At 44.4% G+C, this 13,308-nt stretch overlaps 1 protein-coding gene across 3 annotated transcripts in view; it reads left to right on the top strand.

Annotated features, from left to right (window-relative positions):
* SIRT3 (sirtuin 3) overlaps positions 1–13,308 on the top strand; it is a 76,039-nt gene that overhangs the window by 36,117 nt on the left and 26,614 nt on the right. For all 3 annotated transcript variants that reach the window (XM_069223209.1, XM_069223207.1, XM_069223210.1), the window contains exons 3-4: positions 4,975–5,158; positions 8,151–8,383. In XM_069223209.1, coding sequence (XP_069079310.1) covers positions 4,975–5,158; positions 8,151–8,383 — 417 coding nt within the window. The remainder of the gene's footprint in view (positions 1–4,974; positions 5,159–8,150; positions 8,384–13,308) is intronic.

Here is a 13,308-nt window from a genome sequence, read left to right on the forward strand (position 1 = left end):
TGTCCACACAGCGAAAATAATAGTCGAGGACTGTCTTCATTGTCACATCTATAAGTGGAAGCTATTCTGAGTGGTCCCCATTAATGGATATATCAGAAAATCTTTCAAATTGAATAATCTCCCTTACTGGGGGAGAGGTTATCAGATAATAGGATGTTGTCGGCATACCCCTGTGTGAGGAGTGGTTTTGGAGATGGCCGGCCAGGAGGTGCATTGATAGTATAAACAAGAAAGGCGAAAGAGGACAGTCCTGTCTGGTACCCGTAGATATCAAAAGAATATATGAGGTCAGACCTTTCACAGGTATTCTGACTACTGGCTTAGAGTATAGCAATGATATCAGCTGCAATAAGTAACCACACATCTACGAAGCGCAAACGTAAGAAATGGCCATTCTAAAGCACCAAAGGCTTTTCTGCAGCTGAAAAATAGCTGTGGTTTCTGTTGTAAGATTCAAATGGTACTGTAAATATAGTACGCAAATTTACCATTTTAGACCTATGAGGTTTAAATGTCCTTTTTAGGTGTTCCCAAATGACAACATATATGTGAGAGCTTTACTTGTGTGCTGAGGATTTGACCTGCTATGATTTAGGCTCCGCATCTGGTGATATTAAGAAAGCACACACAACATTATTCTACGTGAGTAAACCTATGGAGGATGCAGCCCTGGATGGAGCAGTGAGGGAGAATAAGCAAAGGTAAATATATTGTGTCACTTGATGCTGAGAACGCATTTGACTCCATTAAATGGAGTCACCACTTCCACATGCTGTAAGCATAGGGCAGGGGTTCAGCTCTTGATCAAAGAGCAGAGGTCAGGATGAACGTCACACAGTTTCAAACTTCAGAGCAGCACACAGCAGGGCTGCACCCTATCACTGCTTCTGTTAACCCCGGCAGTGGAGCTCCTAGCAAGCTGGGTCTCCTAGCATAAAAAGTTTCATTCTGTGCAAATGATGTCCTCCTTTTCCTGCCTCAGCCAAGTTCCACGATCAACATGCTAATGGAATGTTTTTTATAAGATCCATCGGTGCTAGGGATACAAGATCAACTGGCAAACGTCAGTGATGTTTATGACCTGTGAATGATGGGAGGAGGAGCCAATCATGGGCAGACTGGGGATTAGAGACCATGGTTTTAAATACATGAGGACTGAATTAATGAGAGTCCAAACCTCGTTCCTCTCCAAAACCCTGGGCTTGATACTGATTAGACTGAAGGTAGAGGCCAGGCTTTGAGAACTTTGCCCTCTGTCCTCACTAGACATTATATAAAATGTTCTCGCTGTTGAGATTCCTAAACTCATTCTTTCAGGAACTAGGGAGTGAGTTGAGAAGTCTGTAGTGCATGGGAAATAAGCTGATAACACTATCCACTCTGTACAAATCACAATACCTGTGTGGAATTGCCCTTGCACACGTTGGGTGGTATTACTGGGGTGCCTTGCTGGTGGCGGTATATGACGGGGGTTGTGTAGAACTTGACAACCCAGCATTTTATTTTGACAGGAGGAGATGCGGAGAAGATCTTCCTTCATTCCTTCCATCGGGGGCAAGGGGTCAATAGGCTCACTTAGACCATAGCAGGGAAAACGACCACGGCGATACTGGGGTGGCATAATGTTCACAGCCAGAAGACGCTACTATGAGAAAGCACCTTAAAGGTGGAGATGACACGTTTGCAAGGTTTCAGACACTGAGACACAATTGAAATATCAGAACTGGGTGACATACTAGACATAGACTAGATAAAAAAAACTTCAAAACCGTCTAGGAGGAGTTTGACGTATACCGGAAACAGCACTATTGGTACTGAGACAGTCACTGAGAACAGCAGATGATGCCTGGACAGAGGCATAGGATGGAACTCCAGCTGCCAGGAGAACCCTAGGCGAAGAGCTAAGTAAAGGGACATATTTCCCTGACTTACAAAACACTAATCAGCAACCCCCTTGATAACTACAGCTTAGAAAGAGGTGGCAGAGGGGCCTAGAGGAAACTGAGAATGAAGGCTGGTATGAAATACTCTGACACCCAAGGGAGGTTGCTATCAGATCAAATTTCAGGCTTTTCCAAATTAAAATAGGGCAGAGTTTACTACTACATGACTCACCTTTTTAAGATGGCCCTAACTCACCCTGCAAACTGCCTCAAACGTACAAATGGTGGCAGCACGTTTATACATGGGTTATGGGTCTGTGGCCAGATTCAAGAGTTCTGGATGCTGATACGTGGGAAAAAACCTCCTACTCACGGTTAAACAGGTCGTGCTGGGAGTTTCAGGGCAGATACAAGGCAATCTTTTTTTTCCCGGGGTACATGGTGGCAAAAAGAGACCTCATGAGAAACTGGGTTGCCCAGATTACACCGACAGTTGCGAATTGGAAGCAATGGATGGACATTTTTATGGAGGCTGTAAACACAGTACATGAAGGAAAACATTGGCCACGAAAATTCAAAAAGGTTTGGGACCCACAGTGTGACCATATGTGCCTGATGAATGAACAGTATCCAAGGCAAGTTGTGAACGTCTGAGCTATGGGTATGGACCAGCGCCAAGTTTGCTGAAAACACAGTTTTGAAGTGAATACAACCTGTCTGCAGTGCCAAAATAATGTGTGATTAATGCAGTACTAAAGACTGAAAATATTCTTTTTAAAAGTGTTATAGAACACTCCTCTTTGCCTAATGGCCATGTTCCATCCATAATACCTTAAGCTATTCCTGACTTTTAGAGAATGCTTGCAGTGTACGAAATGAAATGAAAAGTTCCATAATGCACATGTAGTTGTCTAAAAAGCCAGGATTGATTGATAAGTAATATGGTAGTTGGCACGTGCAGACATCCTTTACATCATGAGATGTATCAGTTTGTTTTTATATGCTTGTTTTGCCATCATGGTTGGGTCTTATCTATCAGCTGCCATGCGTATAATGAACCAGAGTAGATCTACCTGTGCAGCGAGGATGACAGTTTATGTGATAGTAAGCGAGCCAGATTCAGGCGTGTGCTTTGCATTTCTGTACCTCTTTGGTGCTGTTTTACTGCAGTGGTTAGTTTAAGATATATTGTATGTTTTGTCATTGGATAAAGTGATAATGTTGTGCACTGTCACTTCATATGAATATTTATGCGTTTAATCTTGATAATCAAGATTCGACACAGAAAAAGAGACTAACCTTAGAGCACAGCTACTAGCTAGCCAAAACTAATTAGTTCAAGTAGTACAATTTGAATTGCTGGTGAATTAAAATGTCACGTCCAGGTCAGTGGCATCCATAATACTCAGCAAGGCTGCTGCCGTTTAGCGGCCACAAAGAGACTCCAAATTACAAGAAAACAGCAGGAAAATATTGTTTTCCTTTGTTTTGTTTTGCCTGGAACACCAATCATCATTGCACTATTCCCGGCGAAGTGACCTGTTTAGAATATCATAATCTGATCACGTTTATTAAAGCTAGACTCAGATATTTATGAAAATACAGGTCTCCTTGTTATGAGACCATTTTATTAAGCAGGTGGCCCGCAGCCAGCCAGGTCCTTGTTACTGTGTCAGTTTACTGAAACATCTTTATTTCGTTAGCATGATTACATGCTCAGAATGTGCTTCATCTGACTGTCATGAAGCAGTCTGGTGATTGTTTTCCCATATTGATGCTTTTCACGGATCGGCAGATTGGCAGGTTAGAAGTAGAGGCTTCTCAGTCAGTAGCTATTTTTAATTCTGCGGGGGTGGGCACACAAATGTCAGCGTTTCTTGCTTCTATTTTAGGATGCTCTTTCATGAAAATTCTCATGCAAATGGTATATGTTTAACTATTTAGGAGTGTATTTTTGCTTGCTTCTTGCATGCCAGTTAATATAGTAATAATATGGTTCTGTATACTATTAGCTGGTCTTTATATTCTGTACGCAGAATTTTTAAGCTGGAATGGGAAACAAATTGCTATGTAAGAAAAATCTGTGTGCACTTACTGTAATAACTGTCAGAGCAGACCAATTCGCTGCACTTATGTACAGAAAACATGCTGGAAAGAATGTTAAAGAGAAGGTCTACGTTCTTGATTTCAATCAGATGAATAGACTTTAAAACTTGTGTAGCAAAACTGTGGTGTTTCTTAAATTTAGAAGTCCAATGGGAATATGAAAGTGCACCAAACAGTTTGTGAGACCATTGCCACAACAAAAGTAGAAGCGTAGGATAGATAAGCCAGCAAGGATCAGGTGATTTCTGGTGACCATGCAACAAAATCCACACAACTTAATGAAGTTGAAACTAAACTACTGTTGTTTATTGTGGCAGGACATTACTGGTCATATGCATGATTTAGTTCAAAATAACTAAACTAAAAAAATCCAAAAGGGATCATTGTATTCTGCCATGTTTTTGCTAATGTATAGTGCTTACGCATATGCCATTTGTAACTCCAGTCCGTCTCCTCCTGAGTTTGCTCGTCAGGCACCCGAATAATGTATGTGTGCAACAGACCCGAACATTTTATATAACTACCCCCACCCCAGATAATGCTGCATACACTCCTAGGTAGCAAGAGGCATTGGAATGCCGGGCCTTGGGCCACTAACCTTCCTCCAGTACCCCAGTGACCAACATATACAGACTGCCTATACAGTTTGTGTCATTCCAAGAAGGAGAGGGTGGCGAGAAGTGGCTAAGGGGTGGATTAATAACAGAAGCAAGAAGACAAATTAAATCAAATAATGAAATTCTAAATATTCACAAAACATATCTCCACATATAGCCACCCCACGCTCTCCGGTGTTAACAGTAATAAAACAAATGCAGATTGGATATTCAGCAGATGCCCTCCTGATTTATTCAGTGAAAACCTCTTGACTAGGGCCTATGCTTTAACATCAGGCTAACCCATCTGTTTGGTGAGCAACTGTGGAGAGAGATAGAAAATGATGACCTGTTTAAGAGTGATCTTATTCTTTTCCCTGGTTCCTTAGGATTCACGAGTCGAGCACCCCTCTCTGTCAGCTTTGTCAAAACAGGAGCACAAGGCCAGGATGGAGGAAAGAAGAGAATGTCTCTGCGAAATGTTGCAGAGATGCTGCGTGAGAGACAATGCCAGCGAGTGGTGGCGATGGTGGGTGCAGGCATCAGCACTCCCAGTGGTATTCCTGACTTCAGGTAAAGCCCTCAGTGACACAATCTAAGTGGAACAGATTTGTCGGCTGGGAAATCGGGGGAACCCTGAACAGTGTGATGAAACTCAGACTGGTGTGATCCTCCATCAATTTAGAACTCTACTCTTGCATAATGGGCCTTGAATAGTTCTGCTTGAAAAGCAGCATATTCACCTATAGTTCAGAACATCAAGGCCTGCTTTAGATGTTTTCATAGTCCATCAGTAGCGATGAAGGGTCCACTGTCCTGCCTAGATTTAAGGTTAGTCTTCCCATTTCAATACAGTTCTCCATCAGATGCATTGGCTTGTGCATTAGAAGGTCCTGAGAGAGTTGACATCTTCTAGCTGATGAGTGTGTACACCTGCTAGGTTTGAAGACCACAGGCCTTCTTAAATAGGTGCCATATGGCACTAGCTACAAGGAAGCCCTAAGACTCGATTATGAAAACTTGCAGCTAGATCTTGCAACTTTAAAACTTCTCCAATTATCCTAGTGTCGACCCTACTCACATCTGCGTTAGTCTTTATGGAAGATTTAATAATCAACAGAGGATTTATTTTACCTAAATTGTTAGCCTTTATTCGTCTCCCTAAGGATGTTTGCTAATTACCGAGGTGTATGCATCTTGAATCGCCACAATACTCCCATCCACTCTGAATTAGAGGAGAAGGAATATAACCCTAATGTGCCTCATTGAGGAAGCCTGATAGTGATGTTAGGCTATGCACTGGTGGCTCTCTATTAGGGAGTCTGGGCATGGCGCAGAAAAAGTGGCGGGCGGGTCAGGGAGTTGAAGTGTTCCCAAGGGTAAATCTGTCCCACCACTACTGTCATTTTATTTTGTAACATGTTATGTCTACACTGAGCTCCAGAACCTCGAGTATCTTTTGACTTAAACAACTTTGTTTCTAAGGGAAAGTACATTACCTGAAAAGTTGTTGTTGTTAAGTTATGTTATATTGAGTTGTATTGTGTACTAATCATCCAAGAGGGTATCTAGGCGCTTGGGCAGGTGTGTAAGTGTGTGGTCCTCAAGGTGCTTATACGAAGAGCCAGGACTTCTGCTTCCTGCAGAACTCAAGAAGGGAAGAGGAAGCCCTTATGTGTTTAGTGAGGTCATTCCATCTCTTTAGTGCAATGTAGGAGAATGAGTGACTTCCAGTTTTGTTTTTGCTGATGCGGAAAGTGTGTGCAAGTGAGAATGAGGAAGAGCGTAGGTGTCTGGTGGGTTGGTGAAAGTGTATGATGCTATTCAGGTGTTGTGGTCCTGTTTGTGTACAGTTTTGTATGTGTGCATGAGTTTGAATTGGATGCACATGTGATTGGGGAGACAGTGAAGCTTCCTGAGGTGTGGTGTGATGTGGGTGCGGTGTTGGAGGTTGAGAATGAGTCTTGCTGGGGTGTTCTGGATTTTCTGGAATCTGTGTAGGAGTTGTTTGAAGATTCTTGGATAGACAGTGTTACAGAAGGCTAGCCTGCTGGTGTTGAGTGCTTGTGTGATGGTCCATCTGGTGTTCTGAGGTAGCCATTTGAAGATCTTTAGCAGCATGCATACGCTGTGGAAGCAGGAGTTGCTCACTGCATTGACCTGAGCTGTCATGTTGAGCTTGTCATCAGGATGGTCCCTAGATTTCTTGCATGGTCTGTAGGTGTGAGTTTTGGTCCTAGCACCGACGGCCACCTGGTGGAGTCCCATGGGGAGTCTTGTTGCCAAAGGCTAGTAGTTCTGTTCTGTTGGAGTTGAGCTTCAGGCACAGCTGAATCCAGTTTGCTACCATGGCCATGCAGTGGGCTCTGGTGGTGGTTGTCTTGTCCGTCAAGGAGAGAATGAGTTGGGAGTCATCAGCATAGGAGACAATGGTTTTGTCTTGTAATCGGATGATGTTGGTGAGCGGTGTCATGTATACATTAAAAAGGGTAGGGCTGAGGAATGATCCCTGTGGGACTCTGCATATCAGTTTTCTTGGTCGCTGTCCTGAAAGTTGGCACCCTGACCTTTAGGGTTCTTCCTGTGAGGATGGAACAGATTCATTTGCAAGCTGGTCCTTGAATGCCAATCTTGTGGAGTCTTCTGATGAGGGTATTATGGGAGACAGTGGCGAAGGCTGCAGAGCGATCAAGCAGAATGAGGTCCAGTGTTCCTCCTTGGTCCAGGATGATTCATATGTCATCATTGGCCTTGATGAGTGCTATTTTGTGCTGTGGTTCTTTCTGAATCCTGAATGACTGTTGTCCAGAAGATGGAGAAGTTCAAGATGGGTTGTGAGTTGCTAGCTGATGCCTTCTCAAACACTTTGGTTTAATAGAAGAGCAGGGAAAAGGGTCAGAGGTTTCTCAGTTGATTTGGGTCGGCTGTAGACTTCTTGAGGAGGATGTTGATTTCTGCAGGTTTCCATTCATTTGGGAAAGTGGCGGACATGATGTTGATGTTGTGGGTCAGGATGGCAGTGATTGGTGATGTTCTCAGTTTGTAGGTGTGGTGTTTCTGTTGAGTGTTGTCCATTTGGTCAGGTGGCTGTCATGGTTGGTGGTGATTAGGTCAGCAATGAGTTCTCTGGGGTTTTGCTGGTGTGTGAAGTTGCTGTGGATGTTTGCGATGTTGCTATGGAAGAAGTCAGATAGGTTGTCATGGAGTTGTTGGGAGGAAGCAATATTGTTGACAGTGGCTGAGAGCAAGGTGAAATCTTTGATGATCAAGATGATCTCCTGGCAGCTGTTGGAGCTTCCTTCAATGCAGTCCACTAATGCTTTTTTCTTGGTGTCTCTTATTTTCTGATGATAGTGTCTGAGTGAAGCCTTGTAGGTAGTTTTGATTGTGGCGTCGTGGCTGGCTCTCCATTTCCTTTCTAGCTGTTTACACTGTTGATGTTCACGTTATGTTGCCTCAAACCATTTGATAACACATTACCTAATTTCATGAGATTCTCCCACATTTTTATCTTTCAACCCCTACTTGTCTTGCTCCCTTTCTTCCCTTTCTTCCCTCTCTTCAGGTCCCCAGAAAGTGGCTTGTACAGCAACCTTCAGCGTTATGACCTTCCATACCCAGAAGCCATCTTTGAACTGAATTACTTCTTAAGCAATCCGAGACCTTTCTTCACACTGGCCAGCCAGCTGTACCCGGGAAAATTCCGACCAAATTATGCTCACTACTTTTTGCGGCACCTACATGACAGAGGGCAGCTCCTCCGTCTGTACACCCAGAATATTGATGGCCTAGAGAGAGGTGAGCCATCTTCTTCCTGTAAAGGTTCATAGGGAACTTTGAGCTGAGAGCCTTAATCACCTTTGAAATACATACTTCCCCTGACCTTTAATTCACCCTTCTTTGGTTTTCTTGCACACACTTTGAGTTCTGAATTCTTCCAGCTTTCCGTCCTTCAGTCTGTATTTTGTTGCATTCCTTGTGGTTTGTATTTCCAACTAATATTATGTATTCTGCTTAGTTTATGTCGTAGCAGCAATTGTAATATTTTGTCATTTTGTGGATCCACTTGCTCCTTTTCCATCTTCCTCTTCTTTCACCCTTTGCTCTGTGTCTTTTCCAGTTTCCACAGCACCCATGTTAGTATTAAAACAAAGTGTTTCTTCACATAGATTTTGAGAAGTAAAATTTTTTTTATTTTGCTATCCCTTTCCCTAAAAATGAAAAGTGATTTTCTTTGTCCTCAAAGGGATAATGGTAACTGCCCCACAGCATTGCCCTAATTATCTTCAAATTACATGAAACCAAACAACCAAATCGGATGCCTGTGAATTATGTTTGTCTGGTATTAATTTGAAAGATTAGTGGTGAGCAGCAGTGACCAGTGCAAATCTAAAGGGGAAGGGTGGGGGGGAAGGATGATGGGGTGTAAATAAATAAAAAAAAAAATATATAATTAAAAAAAGTAACTTTTTCTCTTCGCCGCCACCTCCTGCCGCATTGCTCCTCTGGTCTTTTTGTGGTGTTCCAGCATTTGCTGGGACAGCAGCACGGGCTGCCCAGCAAAATCGTGGCACTGCTTACATGCTAAACATAGCATGTAAACAGCTTCAGGATTGGTCTGAGCGGCTCAGAGTGCCTGGGGTCTGTGCTGTTTCTCCAGCCCGGCTGTGCATACAGCCGGGTTGGGGGAAATCTAAGTGCTCCTGTGTGTTTGGCCAGACTGAGCGCACATGTGCACTCTTCCCTCCCACAGCCTAGCCCTGCCCTACCCTGAGCCTACTGCTGGATGAGCCAACAGAAGAAAGATAAAACGGTAATTAAATATCATTTTTTATTTCATCTCCTTGCTTAGCCAGGGGGGCGACGCCCCTTTGCCATTGCGAAGGGGAAACCCCTGGTGGTGAGGTGGACGTATGATTACTCCAGCAACATTCTAGTTGACAGACCGCCTGGCAGTGACTTCTATGGAAGATGTACTGTTCTCTAGAGGTTACAGGTTGGTCCTTGTTGATACCAGTCAGTGAAAACATTTAATCTCACTCACTCTCTCTCCTTACTTCATGCTGTTGATGCAACAGACAGTTGTAAGCTGCAGTTTCTTCATGGACTGTAATGCCTAGATATAGAGTAGACCATGTTCAACATTGACCTCTCTATGTTTTCCACAGTAGTTTCAATAATATGTTTCCTTTTACATAAGATAACGTGTTTTTCTTGCACGTGTGAATCGCTCATTTAAAGTATGTGCACTCTGTAAGAGGAGATAATGTAATTGTGACATCAAAACACACCCATATTTGTACAGCTCTTGTAAAGAGTTGTACCACAATGAAATGTAAAGGACAAGTTTGATGCCCCTCTGAAGAGACTGACATATGATACTTGTTTCTGAAGGGGTGCAAACAACTGTCAGCTTACTTTGAGCAGCCTCTACTCATTATCTTTACTTGTATACTGCACTTTTTCTGCTTCTGTTTCATTCTGTCTGCCCCTCTGGTGAACATCACCTATGCCATTGACTCTTTTTTGGGTCAGATTCATACATAGAAAAAGAAGAGTTACAAGGCTGAGGAGGACCAGCGAGGCCCAGGTTACTCGACCCTTGTAGGGGAGTCCCGGGTGACCCTCAGCAGTCGGGAGAGCCAACAGAAGCAGTCACAGTCTCCACAGGCAACCCATTGGCAGCAGGCACAGTAAGTCACAGTTAGGCCCAGTCAGCACACCTGATTAGGAGTCCCACATCACTGGAGCAGCAGAGAGGAGACTGTGCTTGATAGGAAGAAGTGCTGAGGGCTGGGGCTACTCAGAGCCTGAGGATCTCTTGGAGCAGGAGACAACAAGCCGTGGTAGCTGCAAGAGTTGCAGTACACAGGGGTACTGTCCTGCAAGGGGAGGAAAGGGCTCACCATCTCCCAAGTCTGACAGCTGTCGGAGTGGACTAAGGGGACCACTCCAGACCACCACCTGTGATGCAGGATGCATGCAGTTCCAGAGGGGAGCAGATCCACACAGCCAGATGTCGTTGCTGTAGGTGCCTGCAGATGCAGGGGAGCGACTCCTTCACTCCAAGGGAGATTATTTCTTGCTTCTTGGTGCAGACTGAAGTCTTGCCAACTCCAGAGGGTGCACAGCTGGGGAAATGTTGCAGTTGCTAGAAGGAGCTGGAGAAACTATGTTGCGATGCCAAGTTGCAGTTTGGTCGGTTCCTGAAGAGTCCAGTTGCAGTTCTAGTGGCCAGAAGTCAAAGTAAATGACACAAAGAAGTCCTTGTGGAGTCTTGCATGTCGAATTTGTGGACCCACCCACAAGGGAGTCCGTAAATATCCCTAGAAGGGGGTTTGGTCATTTAGCAAGGTGACCACCTATCAGAAGGGGTCTCTGACGTCCTCTGCCTGACTTGGCCATTCAGATGCTCCCAGAGGACTCTGCACATCTTGGTTTCAAGATGGATTGAGTGGCCACCTGGAGGAGATCTGGACACCAACCCTGGGGTAGTGATGGACAGGGGAGTGGTCACTCCCCTTTCCTCTGTCCAGTTTCATGCTAACCAGTTTATACAAGGAGGGCACCAAATGTGCCCTTCAAAGCAAACCGGTGGCTTGGTGACGCTACCCCTCCCAAGCCTTGTAACACCTATTTCCAAGGGAGAAGGTGTTGCCTCCCTCTCCGACAGGAAATTCTTTGTTCTGCTTTCCCCTGCCTGAGCTGGTCAAGCAGCAGGAGGGCAGAAACCTGTCTGAGGGGTGGCAGCAGTGCGGGCTGCCTCGAAAACCCCAGAAAACTGGTAGGAGTAATTCTGGGGGTCCTCTAAGGAGCCCCTAGAGTGCATGGCAACAGTATTGGGGTATGATTCCGTCATGTTTGATACCAAACATACCCAGGTTCAGATTTGCCATTATGTAGTTGGACACAAGTAATGAGTGACCTGTGTCTAGTACATGGGCAAAATGGCTTACTCGCACTTATGAAGTCCAGTGTAATGGATCTGGTGTTCGTAGGGGTACCTCTGCTCATGCAGGGGTGCCCTCACACACAGGACCTGCACCCTACCCTCTGGGCTAAGAGGGCCTACCACAGGGGTGACTTACAGTGACCTGGTGCAGTGACCTGTGGTGAAAGGGTGCATGCACCTTTTGAGGTAGGCTGTAATTGCAGGCCTGCAGACACATTTTACATGGGCTCCCATGTGTGGCACAATACATGCTGCAGTCCATGGGGGACCCTTGGTGCCCCAATCCCCTGAGTACCTAAGTACTATATACTAGGGACTTATATGGGGACACCAGTATGCCAGTTGTGGAGTGCACAAAAGTCCTAGGCAACCAAATTTAGAGGGAGAGAGCGCAATCACTGGGGTCCTGGTTAGCAGGATCCCAGTGAAAACAGCCTACGGACACTGATAGCAGGCAAAAAGTGGGGGTAACCATGCCAAAAAGAGGGTACTTTGCTATACCTATTTGTTAATATCACTTAAGACTGAGTTGTAAAATTCTCTTTTGCAAATGTTTATTTTGAAGATTTGATTTTCTGAAAAAGATCGTGGCCAGCAGTACACACAATATTGTTACTGTTGGGTAGTATTTTTGGAGGTGATTACATCTGCCTTTAGAATGAGTTCCCAATAGAGAAGAGGTGAATTAACAGGACTTGCAATAGGTGGCTCTGGGATGAGTAGTTTAAACCTCCACAATAAATTATGTTGATAAATTGCTGACTTACCAGTAGAGCGAACACGTTTGGGCACATATAAGGCTGTCTCTAGAGTAAAACCGCAACATTTAGCAGAGACTGCCAGATAAACTAAAATACTATTGCAGGTAGGGATGTACAGGCAAGATCATTTTTCTGCATGGAGCAAAGTTTCTCTCTTTAATAGGTTCAGTATCCTAAAATGCCTATGGACACAAGATGTGGACGAGTTGCAGGGTTCCCTCTTGGCTCGAAACCCTCAGATGTCACTGAATACTGTTGTCAAACAGCTGTGTAGAAACACTCGTACTCTCCAAATGCAGATTGAGCTATCAAACATTCGGAAGCAGAGTGGGACAGTAGACAGGTAAACTGAGCAGGAAGGTGAAGATAACTGACGATGGAGGAGAGATGCTTGGGATGAGCATAGGTAAATACATTCAAGAAGAGTGCAAACTATTCTTAGTGTTAGGCACCCAAGGACGATGTGTGGAAAATCCAAATGTGCTGGGTTGATGGGACTGCAGTGAAACAGGCTCAGTGCCAATTCTGCAGCCATGAGACAGGCGCTGCATCAATTTCTTTGGGCTGGCAGTCTACAAGACATCTGTTTTACCACATCGTACTCTCTGAAAGAAGTAGAATGGATCATAAAAGAAGGGTGGTCTGATGGAGCTCCAGGCCCAAATGGCACCCCACAGGCCATCTTCAAAATGGATTCTCAGTATTGGGCAAGTGTCCTGTCACCTTTATTCAGAGAAGTAGTATAGTCTATTCCAATGAGCTGGAGAGGTTCAAAAATACAAGTTTAAAAAGGCAGCAGCTGATCATCTCCAGCTAACTACAGCCTTATTGCACTAGTAGATGTCAAAGCCAAGTATAATACCTCATTGATTTTAGAAAAACTAACACAGTGGTCTACCATTAATAAGTTGGTGCCAGTCAACCAAACAAGATGGGCTTTGGCACGAGCACTAATATGCTTGCACTTACAACGCTGGCTGACAAATACAAACAACAGAGGAAGAAATTGT

This window comes from Pleurodeles waltl, chromosome 3_1, assembly GCF_031143425.1.
Source record: "Pleurodeles waltl isolate 20211129_DDA chromosome 3_1, aPleWal1.hap1.20221129, whole genome shotgun sequence".
NCBI lineage: Eukaryota > Metazoa > Chordata > Amphibia > Caudata > Salamandridae > Pleurodeles > Pleurodeles waltl.